We start from the raw sequence: 22,805 nt of genomic DNA on the forward strand, positions 1-22,805 counted from the left end.
ACACTCACAGCTTGGAGAGCACTACGGGCTAGAATCAACTTATCTTCACATCCGAGATTATCCCTCTGCACTCGGTTTCCTATCTGTTGCAGCATCTCTAGCCTAAAAGTAAGCACAAAATAGATGACTAAAACATCGTACGATTAGCAGAAACCTTAATTACAGCATAAATGCCAAAGTTAAATACACACATAGTTCTAATAAAAACAAATAATAAGGAGTGGACACGTTCTGTATCTGTCCAAATCCTTCATAAAATGACAATACATACCTTGAGCCGCCCGTCTGCTCACTGCCAAAGCTTATGTATGAATTAATCATTGTGGGGCCGCAGTTAACTGATAGTAAGTTCTCATGGGAGCCGATGCTTGTGCGGCTGCTCCCCGTGAGCACAGAGTCACTACTGTAGTAGCCATAACAGGTGCTAGTCATTTTTATACTAATGACCCCTAGTCACCCATCCAAACTGACAGTATGATAAAAGATAAAAATTGTAAAAAAAGAAAAAAAAAAGCCCCTCGAGAATTTACTGCTTCCAGGAACGAAAAAATGTCCCTACTGGCTAAGAGTACCACTAGCGTCCTTTCTTAAATAGGCTTCAACATGTAGATTCAAAACCCAGCATATAATATTCACATTGCTCTTCAAAGGATTTTGCCTGCAGCCATATATACCAGTTCAAGTTTGACTTTCCTCCCTAGCTTTAATAATGAGCAAGTTCAGGCTTATCAGCTTCATTTGGGCGTCTGTGGGAAATGGATATGCCAAATATTTCAGTTATTCTCAATTAGCCAGTTCCAAGCCTCTGTGTTGACACACCAATGATGTTTACACCCCTGTGCACTGAAAGTAGGAAACAATTAACATGCACAAGGAGCACACAGTTTGGCAAAGTAATTGTTGCAGCAAGCCCCACACCTTAAAGGCTTAACATGATGAAGTTATAGTACGTTAGTTTCCAACTCCATGTGCAAAACATTTCCCACCTATTTCCAGAGAAATCCACATGAAGTGGGGCCTTTGCTTTACCTGTTACAAACGTTATGGGGAGGCCTTTTCTTTTCAGGGCTTTTATATACAATATGCGTGCTGTAACTTATCTACAGTATCTGTCCTATCACCTTAATTACAACGTCACATACTGGGAGAGGCTTAAACTTAACTGTAAATGATACTTGTTAGTATATTTTGCTAAGGGGTCCAGATCTTTTTTGCAGGCCCATAACATGCAAATTCTGACTGGGAACAGAACTATTAATAGATTAAAGGGGCCGCATGAACAACTGGAGGCAAGTTAAGCATTAAAGCAATAAAGGAGAAAAGAGGTAGACTCAGTGGTACTTTTAAACGGATGTAGTTATGTGACCGGCAGTCAGGAGACCGGTGGCCATAATACCGACACCTGCATCCCGACCCCTCAAAATCCTGACAGTCGGCATGCCAACTAACAGGGACTATTCCTACTCGTGAGAGTCCACGGCACACATAGACTGAGAATAGAACCTATTCTAAACCATGGGATCCCGACACCGGTATGGTGACTGGTGGGATCCCAAACGCTGGTCACCAATACCCAACCCTTTTAAACAAAAGCTAACTTTAGGTCCAGTCACATATCCTGGCTTTCTCGTTGCTTTCTCTGAATCCTGCTGCACCATTTTCCTGGCCAGGCTGGGCTTTCCCTGACATGGTTGCATCTGATGCAACCAGTCAGAAATGGACACTGGAGCCTCTTCATCCTTGTACCCTTCCCCATACCATGCAGCTGATCTCTGTTGATTGGGCAGCCCGGCGGCACCCCTCACTCGGTGGCTGCAGAGAGAAGCAGCCAAGGAAATGTAAAGGAAGCAGTCCATGTATACCCAGCAGCTGCAGAGAGGAGCACCTGCCGCGTTATGTAAAGCTGTGATGATAGACTGAAGTATCGGGTACTGATGTTTTAAAAATATTTGAAAAAAATAATGAATAAACTATTGTGGGATAAGTAGATATTTGCACAGGCAGCGGGAAAGATATATGAGGCATGTAGTTATACACTGTGGCTTCAGTGACACCAAACAGCCCTCTCTTGGTGCACCAGGCCCCAGGCGTCTCGGATGTGCATTCTCGCTCAAAATGTGCATCTTATTCGCACAAATAAAACAACTGGAAGTGACAAAGCTGCTCTGCTAGGCTGTACTGATCAGTCTGATTTGGGGGTTTTTCCAACAAAGTGCCAGGCTAGATTGTTTAGTGATTTTTTCTGCACAAACCCTATTACATCTGGTGACTTCTACTATGTACCTTAAAAAAATCAGGATGTAACTTTCTTTCTGCAAAGCATGCTTTAAAATGATGTGATCTGTAGATTTTACTGCTATTCACACTGTATTATATACAGTTGTGTCCTCTTACATCCTTGCTGCAATCACGCTAAACAGCCCTTCAAGTCGCGCCATGATGTGGCGGAACTCGTGGCGCTGAGCATCTTTTTTGCATTTTTTCCGGCAACAATGCATTTTAGATGCAATGTAATGCAATAGGGCACACGAGCAGCTTCTGTTGATTAAAATGATATACAGCATGTCTATATTCTATGTATAATAGTGGTTCTATCTGCCTCTGAAATGCCACGTTACAGTGTTTTCCAGGAAAACACTGTAGCATAGCATTTTGTATGCAAATACAGTCGCAATCACACACAGAATATAGGCATGCTGCATATCATTTTAATCAGCAGAAGCTGCCCATGCGTCATATTGCATTATGCAAAAAAAGATGTTTGACGCTATCAAGTCACACGGCACTCACACATTGTGTAACGTGACTTATAGCGCACAGAGCAAAGAGGACACATCTGTACAGTGGTCTGCAAATAGAAAGAAACCCATCACTTTTCAAAATCACAGACTTTTACATTCTAGCCACTGAGCATGTTATAAACATTCCTGTAATAAAATTTCTGCAATGTGATTACAAATGAAATGCTAATCCTTTATATTTTAAACTGGCTGATGTGCCAGGTTTCACCTGGGTAGACCTTCGATATTTACTATTTCCTTCATCCCATTTTATCTTAACTTATATGCTTAGTTCATTCTATGCCTCTGGAGTACAGAGGCCTGGTAGTATCAAGATAAAATAAATTAAGATGGACTTCCGGTGGGCAGGCCGAACTGGCTGGCCGCATCTTAGCTGAGCGGAGAATCCAGGCTGCTCATATTACTCCATATCACCGGCTGCACCTGGACTAGGACCCCGATTTCTACACCTGCAGGGTCTGGAGGTAGTGAGGGGCAAAGTGGTGCTGCTTCCCGGCTCGCCCCTGATCTGCCGGGGTCAGCGCACGCTGTGTGCAACATATGATGGCGGCCAACTTAGATCCCAGCCACGTCTGGGCTCCGGCTGCCTGAGGGGGCACTGAACGTCTCGAAAACCCTGCTGCGGCTGCCCGCGGGTCAGCGGACTCTCTGCCTCCCTCCCGCGCTTCATGCAGACACCGCTTCAGTGACCATCCGGAGGTGATACACTCTGTGTGCAGTGTGTAGCGGCAGCTACCTTCACTCCCGGCCGCATCTGAAGCTCCACAACGGGAACTCACTGGCCTCACAGGTATTGTGCTGGATGCTGCCTGCTGCAACCGAAGGATGTGACTGGGGGTGGAGAGCTCCCCCCCCCTCCCTCTCTGCTTCTACAGGCATTTCCTGCTCTGTGCCTGGGCTCCTCGTGCCTAACCTTGCCCTGTCATCACCAGAGATACAACAGAGGCTGCATGAGGAGACACAGGGCTCTTTCCTCCTCCCTTCCAGACAGGCTTATCAAAGCTTACACACGGGGGAGCTACACTGCACCTTGATTGCTCTCCCCCTACCTCATAACAGAGGTAATATTTGGGGGTGGAGGGCTCTCCCCCTTGTTTCATCTACTCACCAGCTGCCTATATAACTTCTAAGGCTGTATTGGGGCAAGCAGACATCCTCCTTCCCTTCCCTATTGCGGTGTCTTTCTACCTGCTACTGCACCCCTCACTCTACGTACAACAGTGCTTTCACCAAGGTTGCTTATCATTTAACAAGAGTGGAACTTTCCTTCTTCATCATATCATTAACTGAATCGTTCCTCCTTTATCCTTTATTGAGTTATATTTAAATTACACCGACCATGGAGCGGTATGTGGCTAAAACACTGCGTACAAACAAAGGATCCCAGAATAAAAATAAATGGCACCTAAAGATATATTTGTTCTGCTCAATCCATATCCCCCATTTCACCTGGCAGGGGAGATACTGCGGACATGTTGGCCGCATCTGACAAGTCCTGTCCTCTGTTCAGAGGGCTAAAGAAATCTAGGACATTATCTCACCTCTATTGGATGCAAAGCTAGCTCCGTTGATGGAGGCCATTCATTCGGCTGCTGATCAAATAATGCATCACACCCAACATCTTGTGGAAGCGGAGGACAGTATTTCCACCTTGGAGTATGACCAGCTTGAGGCCAAATCACAACTGCAAACACACGACGCCACTCTTGCGGCCCTAACCAATAAAATTGAAAATTTGGAAAATCGCAATCTGCTGAATAATTTGCGCCTCATTGGCCTTCCAGAATCGGTTCGACCCAAAGATTTACTGGTCCTGGTCTCTCGCTGGCTTCCTACCACTCTGGGTCTTCCTTCCTCGCCCACATCTTATATGGTGGAAAGGGCCCACCGTATTGGCCCTGACAAACAAGCTTCACAAACTCGCCCTAGACCAGTTATTGAATTATCTAGACAAGGTGAAAATTATGGAGGCTTATCGTAAAACCTCCAACTTCAATTATGAGGACTTCAAACTCCTCCTCTTCCAGGACTTTTAGTTTCAAGTTTCTTCATGAAGACGGGAATTCTCTCCGATTTGCAAGGAACTCTTATCAAAAAACATCCGATTTGCACTCCTTTATCCTGCAAAATTGAGGATCTTCCATGCTGGCAAACTGCACTATTTTAACACCCCTGATATTGCTCGGAACTTTCTTAAATTTTTATCTTCGCCTTCATTTGACTCCCGTATGAATGATGCCCATTTACTGTCCATGGCCTGTTGAGTATCACTATGTCTCCTTTTTCCTTCTCTAATAAGTGAAAATAAGAATTTACTCACCGGTAATTCTGTTTCTCGTAGTCCGTAGTGGATGCTGGGGACTCCGTCAGGACCATGGGGAATAGCAGCTCCGCAGGAGACAGGGCACAAAATTTAAAAGTTTGACAACTAGGTGGTGTGTACTGGCTCCTCCCCCTATGACCCTCATCCAAGCCTCAGTTAGGATACTGTGCCCGGACGAGCGTACACAATAAGGAAGAATTTTGAATCCCGGGTAAGACTCATACCAGCCACACCAATCACACCGTACAACTTGTGATCTGAACCCAGTTAACAGTATGATAACGTAGGAGCCTCTGAAAAGATGGCTCACAACAATAAACAACCCGATTTTTTTGTAACAATAACTATGTACAAGTATTGCAGACAATCCGCACTTGGGATGGGCGCCCAGCATCCACTACGGACTACGAGAAATAGAATTACCGGTGAGTAAATTCTTATTTTCTCTGACGTCCTAGTGGATGCTGGGGACTCCGTCAGGACCATGGGGATTATACCAAAGCTCCCAAACGGGCGGGAGAGTGCGGATGACTCTGCAGCACCGAATGAGAGAACTCCAGGTCCTCCTTAGCCAGGGTATCAAATTTGTAGAATTTTACAAACGTGTTCTCCCCTGACCACGTAGCTGCTCGGCAGAGTTGTAATGCCGAGACCCTTCGGGCAGCCGCCCAAGATGAGCCCACCTTCCTTGTGGAGTGGGCATTGACAGATTTAGGCTGTGGCAGGCCTGCCACAGAATGTGCCAGTTGAATTGTGCTACAAATCCAACGAGCAATCGTCTGCTTAGAAGCAGGAGCACCCAGCTTGTTGGGTGCATACAGTATAAACAGCGAGTCAGATTTTCTGACTCCAGCCGTCCTTGAAATATATATTTTCAATGCTCTGACAACGTCCAGCAACTTGGAATCCTCCAAATCGCTAGTAGCCGCAGGCACCACAATAGGCTGGTTCAGGTGAAACGCTGATACCACCTTAGGCAGAAAATGAGGACGCGTCCTCAATTCTGCCCTGTCCGAATGGAAAATCAGATATGGGCTTTTATACGATAAAGCCGCCAATTCCGACACTCTCCTGGCTGAAGCCAGGGCCAGTAGCATGGTTACTTTCCATGTAAGATATTTCAAATCTACCGATTTGAGTGGCTCAAACCAATGGGATTTGTTTGAACCTTAATGGACCCTAATTTGAGGCCCATAGATAATCCTGTTTGCAGGAAATGTAGGAATCGACCCAGTTGAAATTCCTCTGTCGGGGCCTTCCTGGCCTCACACCATGCAACATATTTTCTCCAAATGCGGTGATAATGTTGTGCAGTCACCTCCTTCCTGGCTTTGACCAGGGTAGGGATGACCTCTTCCGGAATGCCTTTTTCCCTTAGGATCCGGCGTTCAACCGCCATGCCGTCAAACGCAGCCGCGGTAAGTCTTGGAATAGACACGGTCCCTGCTGAAGCAGATCCCTTCTTAGAGGTAGAGGCCACGGATCTTCCGTGAGCATCTCCTGAAGTTCCGGGTACCAAGTCCTTCTTGGCCAGTCCGGAGCCACTAGTATCGTTCTTACTCCCCTTTGCCGTATAATTCTCAGTACCTTGGGTATGAGAGGCAGAGGAGGGAACACATACACTGACTGGTACACCCATGGTGTTACCAGAGCGTCCACAGCTATTGCCTGAGGGTCTCTTGACCTGGCGCAATACCTGTCCAGTTTTTTGTTGAGGCGGGACGCCATCATGTCCACCATTGGTCTTTCCCAATGGACTACAATCATGTGGAAGACTTCTGGATGAAGTCCCCACTCTCCCGGGTGAAGATCGTGTCTGCTGAGGAAGTCTGCTTCCCAGTTGTCCACTCCCGGGATGAACACTGCTGACAGTGCTATCACATGATTTTCCGCCCAGCGAAGAATCCTTGCAGCTTCTGCCATTGCCCTCCTGCTTCTTGTGCCGCCCTGTCTGTTTACGTGGGCGACTGCCGTGATGTTGTCCGACTGGATCAACACCGGCTGACCCTGAAGCAGAGGTTTTGCCAGGCTTAGAGCATTGTAGATTGCTCTTAGTTCCAGTATATTTATGTGAAGAGACGTTTCCAGGCTTGACCACACGCCCTGGAAGTTTCTTCCTTGTGTGACCGCTCCCCAGCCTCTCAGGCTGGCATCCGTGGTCACTAGGACCCAGTTCTGTATGCCGAATCTGCGGCCCTCTAACAGATGAGCACTCTGCAACCACCATAGCAGAGAGACCCTTGTCCTTGTCGACAATTTTATCCGCTGATGCATCTGCAGATGCGATCCGGACCATTTGTCTAGCAGATCCCACTGAAAAATTCGTGCATGGAATCTGCCGAATGGAATCGCTTCGTAAGAAGCCACCATTTTTCCCAGGACTCTTGTGCATTGATGCACAGACACTGTCCCTGGTTTTAGGAGGTTCCTGACGAGTTCGGATAACTCCCTGGCTTTCTCCTCCGGAAGAAATACCTTTTTCTGAACAGTGTCCAGAATCATCCCTAGGAACAGCAGACGTGTCGTCGGGATCAGTTGGGATTTTGGAAAATTCAGAATCCACCCGTGCTGTTGGAGCACTACTTGAGTTAGTGCTACTCCGACCTCCAGCTGTTCTCTGGATCTTGCCCTTATCAGGAGATCGTCCAAGTAAGGGATAATGAATACGCCTTCTCTTCGAAGAAGGATCATCATTTCGGCCATTACCTTGGTAAAGACCCTGGGTGCCGTGGACAATCCAAACGGCAGCGTCTGAAACGGATAATGACAGTTTTGTACCACGAACCTGAGGTACCCTTGGTGTGAAGGGCAAATTGGGACATGAAGGTAAGCATCCTTGATGTCCAAGGACACCATAAAATCCCCTTCTTCCAGATTCGCTATCACTGCTCTGAGTGACTCCATCTTGAACTTGAATTTTTGTATGTACAGGTTCAGAGATTTCAGATTTAGAATAGGTCTTACCGAGCCGTCCGGCTTCGGTACCACAAATAGCGTGGAGTAATACCCCTTTCCCTGTTGTAGAAGGGGTACCTTGATTATCACCTGCTGAGAATACAGCTTGTGAATGGCTTCCAATACCGTCGCCCTGTCTGAGGGAGACGTTGGCAAAGCAGATTTTAGGAACCGGCGAGGGGGAGACTTCTCGAATTCCAACCTGTAACCCTGAGATACTACCTGCAGGATCCAGGGGTCCACCTGCGAGTGAGCCCACTGTGCGCTGAAATTCTTGAGGCGACCCCCCACCGCCCCTGAGTCCGCTTGTAAGGTCCCAGCATCATGCTGAGGCCTTTGCAGAAGCCGGGGAGGACTTCTGCTCCTGGGAAGGGGCTGCTTGCTGCAGTCTCTTACCCTTTCCTTTGCCTCGGGGCAAATATGAATGTCCTTTTGCTCGCTTGTTCTTATAGGAACAAAAGGACTGCGGCTGAAAAGACTGCGTCTTTTTCTGCTGGGAGGGGACTTGAGGTAAAAAGGTGGACTTCCCGGCTGTTGCCGTGGCTACCAAATCCGATAGACCGACCCCAAATAATTCCTCCCCTTTATACGGCAATACTTCTCTATGCCGTTTGGAATCCGCATCGCCTGACCACTGTCGTGTCCATAGACTTCTTCTTGGACATCGCACTTACTCTTGATGCCAGAGTGCAGATATCCCTCTGTGCATCTCGCATATAAAGGAATGCATCCTTTAATTGCTCTATAGTCAATAAAATACTGTCCCTATCCAGGGTATCAATATTTTCAGTCAGGGAATCCGACCAAGCCACCCCAGCACTGCACATCCAGGCTGAGGCGATTGCTGGTCGCAGTATAACACCAGTATGTGTGTATATACTTTTTAGAGTATTTTCCAGCCTCCTATCAGCTGGATCCTTGAGGACGGCCGTATCAGGAGACGGTAACGCCACTTGTTTGGATAAACGTGTGAGCGCCTTGTCCACCCTAGGGGGTGTTTCCCAGTGCGCCCTAACCTCTGGCGGGAAAGGGTATAACGCCAATAACTTCTTTGAAATTAGCAGTTTTTTATCAGGGGTAACCCACGCTTCATCACACACGTCATTCAATTCCTCTGATTCAGGAAAAACTACAGGTAGTTTTTTCAGACCCCACATAATACCCCTTTTTGTGGAACTTGCAGTATCAGAGATATGCAAAGCCTCCTTCATTGCCGTGATCATATAACGTGTGGCCCTACTGGAAAATACGTTCGTTTCTTCACCGTCGACACTAGATTCGGTGTCCGTGTCTGGGTCTGTGTCGACCGACTGAGGCAAAGGGCGTTTTACAGCCCCTGACGGTGTTTGAGACGCCTGTACAGGTACTAACTGGTTTGCCGGTCGTCTCATGTCGTCAACCGACTTTTGCAGCGTGCTGACATTATTACGTAATTCCATAAACAAAGCCATCCATTCCGGTGTCGACTCCCTAGGGGGTGACATCACCATTACCGGCAATTGCTCCGCCTCCACACCAACATCGTCCTCATACATGTCGACACACACGTACCGACACACAGCAGACACACAGGGAATACTCTGATAGAAGACAGGACCCCACTAGCCCTTTGGGGAGACAGAGGGAGAGTTTGCCAGCACACACCAAAGCGCTATAATTATATAGGAACAACCTTATATAAGTGTTGTTTCCTTATAGCTGCTTAAATATATATATAATATCGCCAAAAAATGCCCCCCCTCTCTGTTTTTTACCCTGTTTCTGTAGTGCAGTGCAGGGGAGAGCCTGGGAGCCTTCCTAGCAGCGGAGCTGTGTAGGAAAATGGCGCTGTGTGCTGAGGAGATAGGCCCCGCCCCCTATTCCGGCGGGCTCTTCTCCCGGTTTTTCTGAGACCTGGCAGGGGTGAAATACATCCATATAGCCTCATGGACTATATGTGATGTATTCTTTTTAGCCAGAAAGGTATTAACATTGCTGCCCAGGGCGCCCCCCCCCAGCGCCCTGCACCCTCAGTGACCGCCGGTGTGAAGTGTGCCTGAGCGCAATGGCGCACAGCTGCAGTGCTGTGCGCTACCTCATGAAGACTGAAAAGCCTTCAGCCGCCGGTTTCTGGACCTCTTCTTACTTCGGCATCTGCAAGGGGGTCGGCGGCGCGGCTCCGGTGACCCATCCAGGCTGTACCTGTGATCGTCCCTCTGGAGCTAGTGTCCAGTAGCCTAAGAAGCAAATCCATCCTGCACGCAGGTGAGTTCACTTCTTCTCCCCTAGGTCCCTCGTTGCAGTGAGCCTGTTGCCAGCAGGACTCACTGAAAATAATAAAACTATCAAAACTTTTACTCTAAGCAGCTCTTTATGAGAGCCACCTAGATTGCACCCTGCTCGGACGGGCACAAAAACCTAACTGAGTCTTGGAGGAGGGTCATAGGGGGAGGAGCCAGTACACACCACCTAGTGGTCAAACTTTTAAATTTTGTGCCCTGTCTCCTGCGGAGCCGCTATTCCCCATGGTCCTGACGGAGTCCCCAGCATCCACTAGGACGTCAGAGAAATATTGTTTGATTTGTGTTTTTTTATTGCACTGTTGTTCTTGTTGCGAGGGATTCTCCCTTATATCCTAGGACAAAGGGATGTTGTTTCTACAATTTTTCTGCCTGTTTTTCTTCTTTCTTTATTCGTATTAATACTATTGTTATGTTTCGATGGTTTTTAGAACCGTCCCACTAGGTTCAGAAAATTTAAAAATGATTTGACAGTTGACAATTATTATATGTTCTTATGGCTCTTATATGTACTATGGTACAATTTATCCTTCTTGATTGTAAACCGTGCCTTTACTTGATGCATGTCAATAGTCCTTCCCCTGCTCGCTGGGACAGAGGGTTGGACGCTTTATTATGGCTTCTCCTTCCACGTTCTATCAAACTGGGTATCGGATAATGCCAGGACCAATTGTTTCTGATGTTTCCAGGGATAGCTTAAAGACTTCTCTTAAGCTGGTCTCTTGGAATGTGGAAGGATTGAACACACCAGTTTAGAGGAAGAAAATTTTGAGTCACCTTAAAAAATTTCGTCCAGGTGTTGTATTCTTACAATAGACACACTGGCGAATTACTGACCCTAACTAAGTTAAGGATACTTGGATTAGTGACTTTAGGTGTGCCTCTTACACTACAAAAACCCGGGGAGTACTACTTTTATTTAGTAAATCATTACACTATGAAATCAAGGACGAATGGATAGATCCTGAGGGGAGGTTTTTATTCTTGAAGGTAGATATTGAAAGGGAGAGGTTCACCTTGGCGTGCATATATGCCCCCACAGGACTAAATGTATCATTTTTTTCAGATCTTTTTGTTAATCTACAGAGTTGGCTAGAGGGCTCATTGATCTTGGGGGGGTGACTTAAATGTAGTTTTTGATCCTTCGCTAGACGTTTTGGATGGCCCCAGGCAGTCAGGTATGAGTAGATCCGCTCCATCCACCTTATCACTATTGTTAGATTCTTTACAAATATTGGACCCCTGGCGGTTCCTTTATCCTGACTCTAGAGAATATTCCTTTTTCTCTCATCCACATAAGTTGTTTTACCGACTAGACTATTGGTTGATATTAGACTCATTAATTCATAGAGTTGTAGATTCGACTATAGCTAAAATTCTTCTATCTGACCACGCCCCTATTACCCTGAAGCTTCCCTGAGAGCACCCCGCACTTACTCCCGTAATTTGCGCTTTCCAGATTAACTAACCTCTTCTGAAGATTTTAAACTTTACTTGACACATTCTTTCTCTAACTATGTCCACGACAATAGTGTACATTCTGTTGATATAAATCTTTTGGCAGGCTTGGAAACCGATTCTCAGGTCACATAATATCATATGTCGCCACTAGAAAAAAACGATTTCAGGAAAGATTGACTCATGCAACCCGTAAAGTCGCTTCATCATATTCTCAATTATTAACTGACCCTTCTGAATCTAATAGATTGTTATGTAAAGATGCTAAGTCGGTCCATGATACCCTTTGTGCTGAGCAGGCTAAATTGTTCCTATTGTTTCAGTCTAACAAGTATTTTCGTTGGGGTAATCGCCCCGGGAAATTGTTGGCAAACTTAGTGAACGCCTCCACTGCTTCTAAATACAGTTAATCTGTCTGAATCACTCAGGGAATGCTAACACTAGCCCAAGATAAAATTAATGACACTTTTCTTAAATTTTTTGAAAATTTATACTCTGCACCCCCTGACCAACCCACTAAGGGCATGGACTTTTTACTTCAGGCGGACATTCCTAGTCTCACTGATGATGATAGGGAAACTCTCACTGCTCCCATTACTGATGCAGAGTTGGAGTCTGTTATAAAATCCCTCCCCAATGGGAAATCCCCGGGACCAGATGGCCTATCTGCCGCATATTATAAACTTCTATCCCCACACCTACGAGAATATCTGTGCAAACTTTATAATTCTATTCTTGCAGGTCGCCTGGCCCCACCTGATTTCAATACAGCTAGGATTATAGTCCTACCCAAACCAAATAAAGACTTCACTTTGGCTTCCTCTTATAGACCAATCGCCCTTTAGAACCAAGATTTTAAGATTTTTAAAAAAATGATTGCTTCTTGCCTTCAGTTGGTTTTGCCCAAATTGTTACATCCTGCCCAGACAGGTTTCTTACACAATATACATTCAGTCCATAACGTCCGCTCTTTATTGGCGGCCATGATTAAAACCCACAGTTCACTGGAGACGGGTAACAGTTTTAAGTTGTGACGCCGATAAGGCCTTTGATAGGGTCTCATGGGCTCATATTGGCAGGATCCTTCAACACCAGAACTTTGGCCCTGACTTCTTACATGTATATCGCACTCTTTATCAGCACCCACTGGCTTTTTTGACAATTAACGCCCATAACTTCCATTACTTTGCACTACATCGAGGTATTAGACAGGGTTGCCCCTTATCTCCACTTTTATTTAACCTGGCATTAGACCCTGTCTTTTGACATTTTCTAAAGGAAAATAGATGGCATGGCGTTAAATTGGCCCACTTAGAACTTAAAGTTTCAGCTTTCGCTGATGATATTCTGCTCTATTTTAGTAACCCTCGTGTGGCGTTGCTACATCTACTCTCCATTTTGGATTCTTTTGAATCAGTATCTGGTTTCAAAATAAATTATTCAAAAACAGAAGCCTTGGCCTTCTTCTCATCTGCCAAAACAGGATGGGGCACCTCCTTTCCATTTCACTGGGCAACTGACGACTGTATCACCTATTTAGGTATCAAAATTCCTAGTCATCCTTCCCAATTATACTCCCTCAATTTTCCCAACTACTTGCTAGAACTTTCACGCACTTCTCTAAATGGGCTCATCTTCCTTTGATGTACACAGGTCGTTGTCACTTATTTAAAATGATCAGCTTCCCACGTTTTCTATATGTATTGCAAATGCTTCCGTTGATCCCACCCAAGAGTACATTTGCCCAAATAGACAAGGCATTGACCAAATTTATTTGGGCAGGTAAACGTCCACGATTTTCATTATTCTAACTGCACCAACCAAGGTCCCTTGGTGGCCTTAATCTACCGTGTTTGCGTACTTATAAAATGGCAGCTAACTACAGAGTTGCTTTGGATTGGATCAACGGATGTAATGTTTATGCTAACTTACAATTAGAACAAACCTTTGTACTTACTTGGAACCTGGTATCCTTATTACTTACTTCACCGCACTCCATTCTTGACTTTATAAAAAATAACAGCCTATTGTCATCTACGTGTATAGCATGGAGGACGATACGCTCTAAATTTAAAATATCACAACAGATATCTTTATTTTTACCTCTTTGGGGTAATCCCAATTTTGAACCGCATAACACTTCACAAATTTTTCATACATGGTATAAAGGGGGCCTTAAGTATGTTTATCATTTTATAAACAAAGAGGATTTAGTCTGGCTCACACACTCCCAGATTATGGAATGCTTTCCATCTTTATTGATCCCCTTATTCCCATTCTTACAAGCTAGTAGTTATGTACAGAGGGTTTTGTCCACTTTAACCATGACTGATACGACTAATACTCTAGATGGAACATTACGCAGCGACCTGGGTGGTCATTTCTGAACTGCTTTTATACACACCCACTGTCGACCCTTACTTAATCTGGACTCTGGTAATGTGGGTTTATTGCGATGGAAACTAGAATTCACAGACCTCACATTGAAGACCATTCTGGATGCTAATATATCTTTAGGCAAGACACTAGGATCCATCACGTATATGGAGATGCATCAGAAAATACTACATAGGGCCTATGTTACGCCTAAATTAAGATTCTTCATTGGCGCTGCTCCTACATCTCATTGTTTTAAATGTAACCCACCAGAAGCCGATCTTGTTCACTGTTTGTGGTCCTGCCCAAAAGTGCCGACCCTATGGCATGCTCTTCAATCGCATATTACAAATGATTTGAAAATACCATTTATTACTGATAAAACCTGGGCATTGTGGGGCATTTACCCTAAGACTCTCCCCACTAAACTGTCTAAAGGGAACCGTATTTTACTAATCAAATTGACTGCTGCCGCAAAAAAAACGATGCTCTCCCAATGGATTTCTGCTGACCCTGTTTCTATTTAATTACTACACCCCAGAATCTCACATCTGTTTCACTTAGATTGGACCAACATTACGTTACAAAAAGAAAAGTTAACGGAGAAGCATTTTAATATTTGGCTCCCATATGTTCATACTTTATCCCCATTAATTAAAGAAGCTTTACGGAAATGTTTCCAGTCTATCAAATGGTATAATTTAGAAGTCCTTGACTCTGGTGCTCCTTTTTGAATTGCTTCTGGTCAGGGATATACTCTTCCCTATTTAAGGCAGCTTTTTATTTAACCTGACTAGGTATTTTTCCTTAATGTACTACTCTGCATATATTTTTTTAATATTGTGTGATCTCTACCTCTTCTTTTGACTGATGTAAGGTACCAATGGATCGTTTTATTCTATCCATGCCTATTTGTACTGTATACATATATTGGGGTAGATGTATTAACCTGTAGAAGGCATAAGGAAGTGATAAACCAGTGATAAAGCATTGTTAAGTGAAAGGTGATAATGCACCAGCCAATCAGCTCCTAACTGTTAATTTACATATGGGAGCTGATAGGCTGGTGTGTTTATCACCTTGCATTTATCACTGGTTTATCACTTCCTTATGCCGGCTCCAGGTTAATACATCTGCTCCAGTGTTTGTTATTGATTCCTCCTGTCAATAAAAATGTTTTTGAAAAATAAATGAAGATGAACAAATTTTAATATGAATAAATTGATGGTGGGTAATAAAACGTATGTAAACCTTTTTTTCCTCTACTTAAGGATCTCCCTCAGGTGCTAGGATCACCAGGCTACTGGGTAAGCTCACTCTGGAGCAGACCACGTGGAACTGCCCATGTTAGAAAGCGATATTCCCTGAACCGATCTTCTCCCACCTTCAGCGACTGCCCTTGGGACTTGTTGATGGTAATTTTCAAGCAGACCTTCAAGGGGAACTGCAGCCTCTTAAAATCACAAGGGTACTCTGTGAGTGGTATGCAAAGTATGAACACGAACTCTCCCCGAGCACAGCCCATGAACACTGTGGCCCCGATGACATTCCTGTGGACGGCCTTCACTCACAGCTAGGGAAGCCAATCCCGGGCAATTTTTTCAATCCCGGGGTATCGGGAATGAAAAATGGCCAATCCCGGTTTTTAACTATGTGGCCGCCCCCTCGCCCCGCACACATAACTCACCATATACCAGGGGCGGGTGGGTGGGAAACATCCTCCGCTCTCTCCTGGCGGCTCCCAGCGGCGGTTGACAGCGCAGTGTGACCTCTCACGCTGCACTGGGGAGTCGGAAGGAGGAAGCCCGGCAGCGCTGATCCCTCAATCCCTGGGATTGTAGCTTCCAATCCCGGGATTGAATCCCGGACGTTTTTTCGCCCTAAATCCCGGGATCCCGCCGATCCCGGTATTGGCCACCATACTCACAGCCTGGTGCCACTGCAGAGTAAGGAGCGGGTTGAGGTTCTGCAGCAACATCACTGCGAGGAGAAGCCAGATAGGTTAAGGGTGTTGAAGAACTCAATGGGGTAGTGGCCGCATCATTCAATTGCACCACAGAGTTCAGAGACCTGTACTCCATTTCTGTCCCTCCGAATGACTGAAGTAAGAGTGTGATTAATTATGGTAGCCTTTGTCGGTGTTGAGGGTCAGATTGGCACTCCGCAATCCAGATTTACCCCTTTTGCGGTTGATCAGAGCAAAATCAAAATTAAATTTTTATGTATTGTATTTGTGTGGGAAAGCACTGTAAACCAATTGGGCCTTAGAGATATTGAGGAATTGATGAAAACATATTTTATCCCTTTTTACCCCCTTATGGGTTGAATTTTGAAAAATCCCTGCTTAATGGGTGCTTATGTCATGGAAGGAATATACTACCCAAATGTCATGTTTCTAGGACCATAAATTTGGGCTAGGCGTTGATGAGTCAGTCAATCAGGACATTTGTTTTTCTACATTAAGATACGTATACATTTTAGAAGAAGGTCTGAAAATTTTATTTTATTGAAATGGTGGTATTAAAGTGGTGGGAGCGTGAATGTTTTTCTTTACTGATGACATTAATATTAGGCTAGATAAAGCAAGCTATTTAATTGTTGTGACCTTTTTGACATGTAGTTCTTGAATTCAGCTGTGCTTCACCTGATGTTCCATATCAGCCAGGGATAAAAGAACTGCAAATGTAGCTCATGAGACCGGAGCAGTTAGGTTTATAGAAGCACATATACACTGCTGTTCTGCAAGAATACCTCTATCCGAGAGAATGACATTCATGAGACATATCTAGTGTATATAATATAATATTTCTGCCAATGCAGAAATTAGGCAGTAGAAATAATGAAACAGATACTCATACCTTTCTATTTCAGGCCTGATTGCTTTCTCTCTTTCAAACATAGCGATGATTAGTTTTCCCCATTCTTTCTCTATATCGTTTGGATGGTATCCCTGGCAGAGCTTTATTCGACCAAACTCAATCCAAGTCTTAAAAATAAACAAAAGACTTAATATAAAGTATTGTATGGCACCACACAGACCCATCACACCAGCATGGGTACACTTACTTCCAGCAATGTGTACAGGTGCTTAATCTTTGATTTCTCTGTTTCCTTTGGTGGGATGTCCTTCTCTTTAAATTGCAAGTACTGGTTATAAAGTGCCTGCAAAGGTAAAGCAAATGCCCATTATAAACACAGCTATCACATGTCTAATATTGTCCTTGTTCTATTTACTATTATCAGCCATTAGCAGCAGCAGATGACCAATGCCCATAGCACTCGTGTTTTCTCTGCATCCCCAGTACGTTTGCTCTAAATTACAATCACTGCCTAGTTAACACAAGTCCACTGGCATCAACAGTATTCATTGTACCCTATGAAGAAAGTGTGGACAGTACACAGTGATATGATATGAGTGCACAGACAACCGGGATTGGCTTGTGGTATTGCTTTGTGCCCATGTTTCATCCAGCATACTGATAGTGCTCATGTGTAATGATGCCTACTTGTCTCGTAGGAGTCAATAAATAGACTCATTACTGTATATACGGTAAGGGCTACGATTATGTTTCTCAGTAGTCATTCTATGTTTTGATATTGAAAGACAATGACAGCAAACTTATGGGAAACATTCATGTTCTTTCATAGGAGACCTGCCTGGAAGTAAACAGTTTATAACCAAACTGTACAGCATGGGATGTACTGTGGCAGCTGGCACTCTTTGCCGAGCACAATGTGAAAAAACATGTAAGCTGGTGACAGCAGTGACTGGCATTGTAAACAGGTAGAGTCACAGCTGTGCTAGGTGTTATCAGCTAATACTTCCAAAGCATGTGGCCACTGTACAAGCCTTCTACTCAACACCCCCTACCTTTTACTAGGACATAAGGTGGGGTACACAGACCAAGCAGAAAAAAAAAACCTTAATATGTAAAAAGTAACAAAACAATAAGAAAAAACTTTATATGCTGTTCTAATCATGTGTGTTGTATATATTGTAAATACAGCACTGTCTATATTGCGGTACGTGCAGCCCCAAAATCTGCACAGTGGGGGGGGGGGGGGGGGGGGGTGACTGTTATTCACTTGTGTGTGGCCCCAAGTTCTAAAGGAAACCAGTCATCTAGCCCAATCCTATCTATCTATCTATCTATCTATCTATCTATCTATCTATCTATCTATCTATCTATCACACAGAATGCTTAGTGACTGGCACCAAAGATTGTAGTGGACCCTATATATAATATCACAATGTCTTGGAGGTATATTAACTCCTATAATTGATGGATACACAATTAATTCTATTTTCTTCACAATTTATAGACACAAAGTACAATGGTATAATAAACAATCATAAAAAATAATGTAGATGTATATATAAAAACATTAGGAACAGGCAATAACAAGTCTTAGTAGTTTAGAGGTTGGTTTCGCAGAGAAGTCTGCTTCCTCAGGCTTGTGTAAGTAGACATGTAGCCACTGGCATCAGAATGCCCAGAAAACTTGTCAGACATGCCCCCTTTGTCTGGAAAGCTGCCCCCAAATGCCAGCAGAGTGTCAATCATGTTGCGGCTTTTGGGGCACTGTGAGCTACTTGCTAAGAGAATGTAAAATCTGCACAGAATACAATATTAGTAGCGTTTGTATTAATTTAGTTAAACCAACATAATGCTTACTACATAAACAAATAAATTCAGCAATGGGTTGGTGGTGCTCCCGGAAAATAGTTCTGTAAACTATAAGGAAAATGTGGTCTTAAGTAAGAGCAAAAGACAAAAGCAGCTATATGCCTTTTCCAGGGCACACTTTGATAAATTATAAGAAAATGATGAATTATGAAAATATGAGTATATTAATACTTAACTTTTATTGAGATATACTTAAAAAGAAAGGGAGAAGGCAAATATAGATAAATAATTGCTACAATTTTTGGGCGATAAAAATTAGATGTGCGAAAATATGTTTATTCCCTTGATAATCCAAAAATTACTTTAATTTTAAATTGAAAAAATCTTTGTGGGAGTAAACTAGCTCCATTAGGTTCAGCTATCACATGTCAGAATATCAAGATTAAATATAATGTACAGCATTAGCTGTGAATATTTTAGGTGCCTAGTATAAGGGTGTCTGTTTTCTTTTTTCCTTTTGATTTAATTTTTGATATTCAGTGCAACAAACACCATTTGCTTATCTGGAAAAACGGCTTCCCCCTATGTAGTCTGAATGTATAGTATGTATATGTTGTGATATCTAGCCATATGAACATTCAGCATATGTCTAAGATTGTTGTTTTTTTGCCTAAAAATGATATATCAATAGGAGTTTCAGATTGGGGAAACAGACATCTATTAGAATACTGTATGTTTTTTATTGCACTGATTTGTATATATCCAGTTCAGGGGATCAATCCCTGTTGGATTTTCATATTTTTTGTCTCACTTTCTTATTCAGTATTACAACCATTAGAATACGATGGTGATAGTGATTTGTATACCCAAAAACACGGCCTCCCCCTATAAAATCTGAATCTCTAGGATTTATTATTTTTTTGTGATATCCAGCCACAGGAACATTCAATATATGTTTCAAGAATATTTTTGTTCTTTGCTTAAATGTGATAGAACAATAGGTGTCTCAGATTGGGGCAACAAACACCTATCAGAATACGGTGTGTTTTTTCATTGCACAGAATCATTTATATCTCATTCAGGGGATTAATCCTTGTCAGATTATCATATCCATATGATTTGCCTGGAGTAACTGTACACTGGAATTGATTGCACATGCTGGAGATTTACTCAAACAGCACTGAGTATGCCCAACCTCGTCTGATCTTGGAAGCCATACACTGCAGGGCCTGGTCAGTACCCGGTTGGGAGACCACCAGGGAATACTAGGTACCGTAGGTATTTTACTCTCACATCATTTGAGTTTTTCCAGCTTTCTGTGCAGACCCAGGCATCGAATCTCCACCTATATTTAATCTTGATATTCTGACATGTGATAGCTGAACCTAATGGAGCTAGTTTACTCCCACAAAGATTTTTTCAATTTAAAATTAAAGTAATTTTTGGATTATCAAGGGAATAAACATATTTTCGCACTGTGAGCTACATCATAGCCCAGATCTGCAAATGCGCAATACGGCTTCTACGCATACGCAGATCTAAAAACATTGGAGCTATGCATAAATATCGGATTTACATACATCTCTGAAATAGGCCCATTGCTCTATTAAAAAGCCATGAATTATTTGTGAAGTGTAATTGAAAAATATACTTAAGTTACATGGTCGAGACACATTATTATAACCTCCAGCCAGAGTAACCACCGTGTGCAGCACAGACAGCAGCTAGACGGGCTGACCTGTTGTTTTAGACACACGTCTGGTAGCCCTCAGGTTCATTTTGACGGTGAGCTGCTCCACTATAGCTTGTCGGTCGGTCCTCACGCACCTTCGTAGCCAACATTCACCTCTCACATCAATGGCATGTGGTGTTCCGCAGTTTCCACATTGGTTATTCACAATAGTGCCATCTCTCCAGTCACGACACACCTTCACCACAGCAGCACGTGAACAGTACACAAACTGCGCTGTTTATGAAATATTGCCACCCTTGGCCTGAAAGCCAATAATCATCCCTTTTTGCAACTCTGATAAATTGTACCTTTTATCCAATACAGTAACAAGTGATATGTGTGCCCACCTTATATACCCACCAAGCCAGTACACGACAAGTGACGTACTTCATGGGCTATGCGCTGCCGATATCGAATGTAGAAGGTGGTCATAATAATGTGACCGTATAAATCCTATTGCAAAACATGCTGTTACACAAATTCATGTTTTATGGTTTAAATATACTACAGTTTTAAGGTTGAAATGACAGAGCTACTTTACTGCACACAATCATTATCAAGTAAATAAGAATCAGATTTACTGTATATGCTCTTCACAAGACAGTTAAGATCTTACCTTTAGTTCTACAGCAGTATTTGGGAAATTTCTCTCAGACATTAACACTACATGGTGCCTAATCCATTGGATGAGGTAATTCACCATATTCTGGTATTCTATCCACTTCACCTCAACATCCTAAATAAGACAAGATAAATGACATATAATTTGACAGGATAACATAAAACAATGGTCTCGATGTATTAGAGTTTGGAGCAGAGGGGGGCCATATGTAAAATAGATATACAGTAGTAAACTTGACTGAAAGCGGGAGCAACACAACAGTCCGTATGATAATGATTAATCATATTGCTATGCGACTCATGCTCACTGTACAGATGTGTCCTCTTACATCTTTGCTGCAGTCACACCAAACAGTCCCTGCTGGCATGCCAGGTCACGTGAGATTCTTCTAGCATCCTGTGTCTTTTTTACTTCTTTATTGCCGAAAATGCATCTTAGTCGCCACTGAGTCTCTGAATCTGCATACAAAGTGCTACAAAGAAACAGTCGTAGCTTTTTTCAATCCAATTTCTGTTCTGCTCCATATATCCTTATACAGACTCAGTCACACAGAGATATATAAGTGTCATATATTAATCAGCACAGTTTCCTGGTGCACCCTAGTTGTATTGCATTGCGACGAAGATGCATTTTCGGCAAAAAAAAAAGTTGCCCGATGCTAGCAGAGTTGCAGGGGACCTGGCGGCTCACTCACACCAGGCATCTCGCGCCACGTGGCATATTGACGCTAGATATATGAGGGCGCATCTGTAGCTTCATCTCCCCCGCCAGTATTGCCCCTGACAAACAGAAAATCTAGAGGAAAGAATACAGTTTTCTTTTATTCATATTTGCCTTGGTACACCGAGCCCAATATTTTTGCAGTTTTAGTCAGGAATACTTTGAGAATATAAGCATATGTAATTGCATAAAAAATAACAATAAAACGACCGAACAAAGTTCTATGTTTTAAAAGTGGCCACACATTATTAAGATGTCATCAGATATATTAGACAATCAGACTGATATCAGAGTGTGGAAATATGCAAAATAGGCTATGTAATGTTCAGATGTGCACTGTATGTATGGTCTTCCAACCCTTAATAACAACCTCAGTGATCCTGATGGACCTTGACTGGACCTAAGGACAGAATTGGCTTATAAGTGGCCCTGCTAACTGAGTGCCTTCTATTATCGTAGGCACATTAAATGTCCACTATAAGTTATTATAATCATTGTAGAAGTAGAATATTATGTTTATTCTTTTTAGAAATGCTTTCTAACAAAATGAAACATTGGCTGTTCATCTCACAGTGCCTTGTATTCCAGTAGACTTGTGTCTATCAGTACAGTATGCACTGGTACCGATATAAATTGCCCAGCTAATGAAGTAGCCGTCCCAATATGGAAATACAAGTATAGTAGTTTGGGTTTTGGCAGACAGTCATTATATATATATTGGTTATTTGAGGGAAATTGATCATTGAGGCTGGGATGGAGGCTCTCATTTTTCTAATATTGCACTTTTATGTATAACCTCCTATGAGACTTATGACCCATGGACCTATTTACTTAAAATATATTACAAAATCATCATACAAAATAATAATAACTAGTTAGTAGCCTGTCAAAATGACAGAGCAACATAACAG

General features: G+C 43.3%; 1 protein-coding gene across 1 annotated transcript in view; it reads right to left on the bottom strand.

The window, feature by feature from the left end:
• DST (dystonin) overlaps window positions 1-22,805 on the bottom strand; it is a 1,076,884-nt gene that overhangs the window by 431,285 nt on the left and 622,794 nt on the right. Inside the window, exons 12-15 of the mRNA XM_063919308.1 lie at window positions 21,169-21,288; window positions 17,259-17,354; window positions 17,051-17,178; window positions 9-102 (exon numbers count right to left, since the gene is read on the bottom strand). Coding sequence (XP_063775378.1) covers window positions 9-102; window positions 17,051-17,178; window positions 17,259-17,354; window positions 21,169-21,288 — 438 coding nt within the window. The remainder of the gene's footprint in view (window positions 1-8; window positions 103-17,050; window positions 17,179-17,258; window positions 17,355-21,168; window positions 21,289-22,805) is intronic.

This window comes from Pseudophryne corroboree, chromosome 4 (genome assembly GCF_028390025.1).
Source record: "Pseudophryne corroboree isolate aPseCor3 chromosome 4, aPseCor3.hap2, whole genome shotgun sequence".
NCBI classification, from domain to species: Eukaryota; Metazoa; Chordata; class Amphibia; order Anura; family Myobatrachidae; genus Pseudophryne; species Pseudophryne corroboree.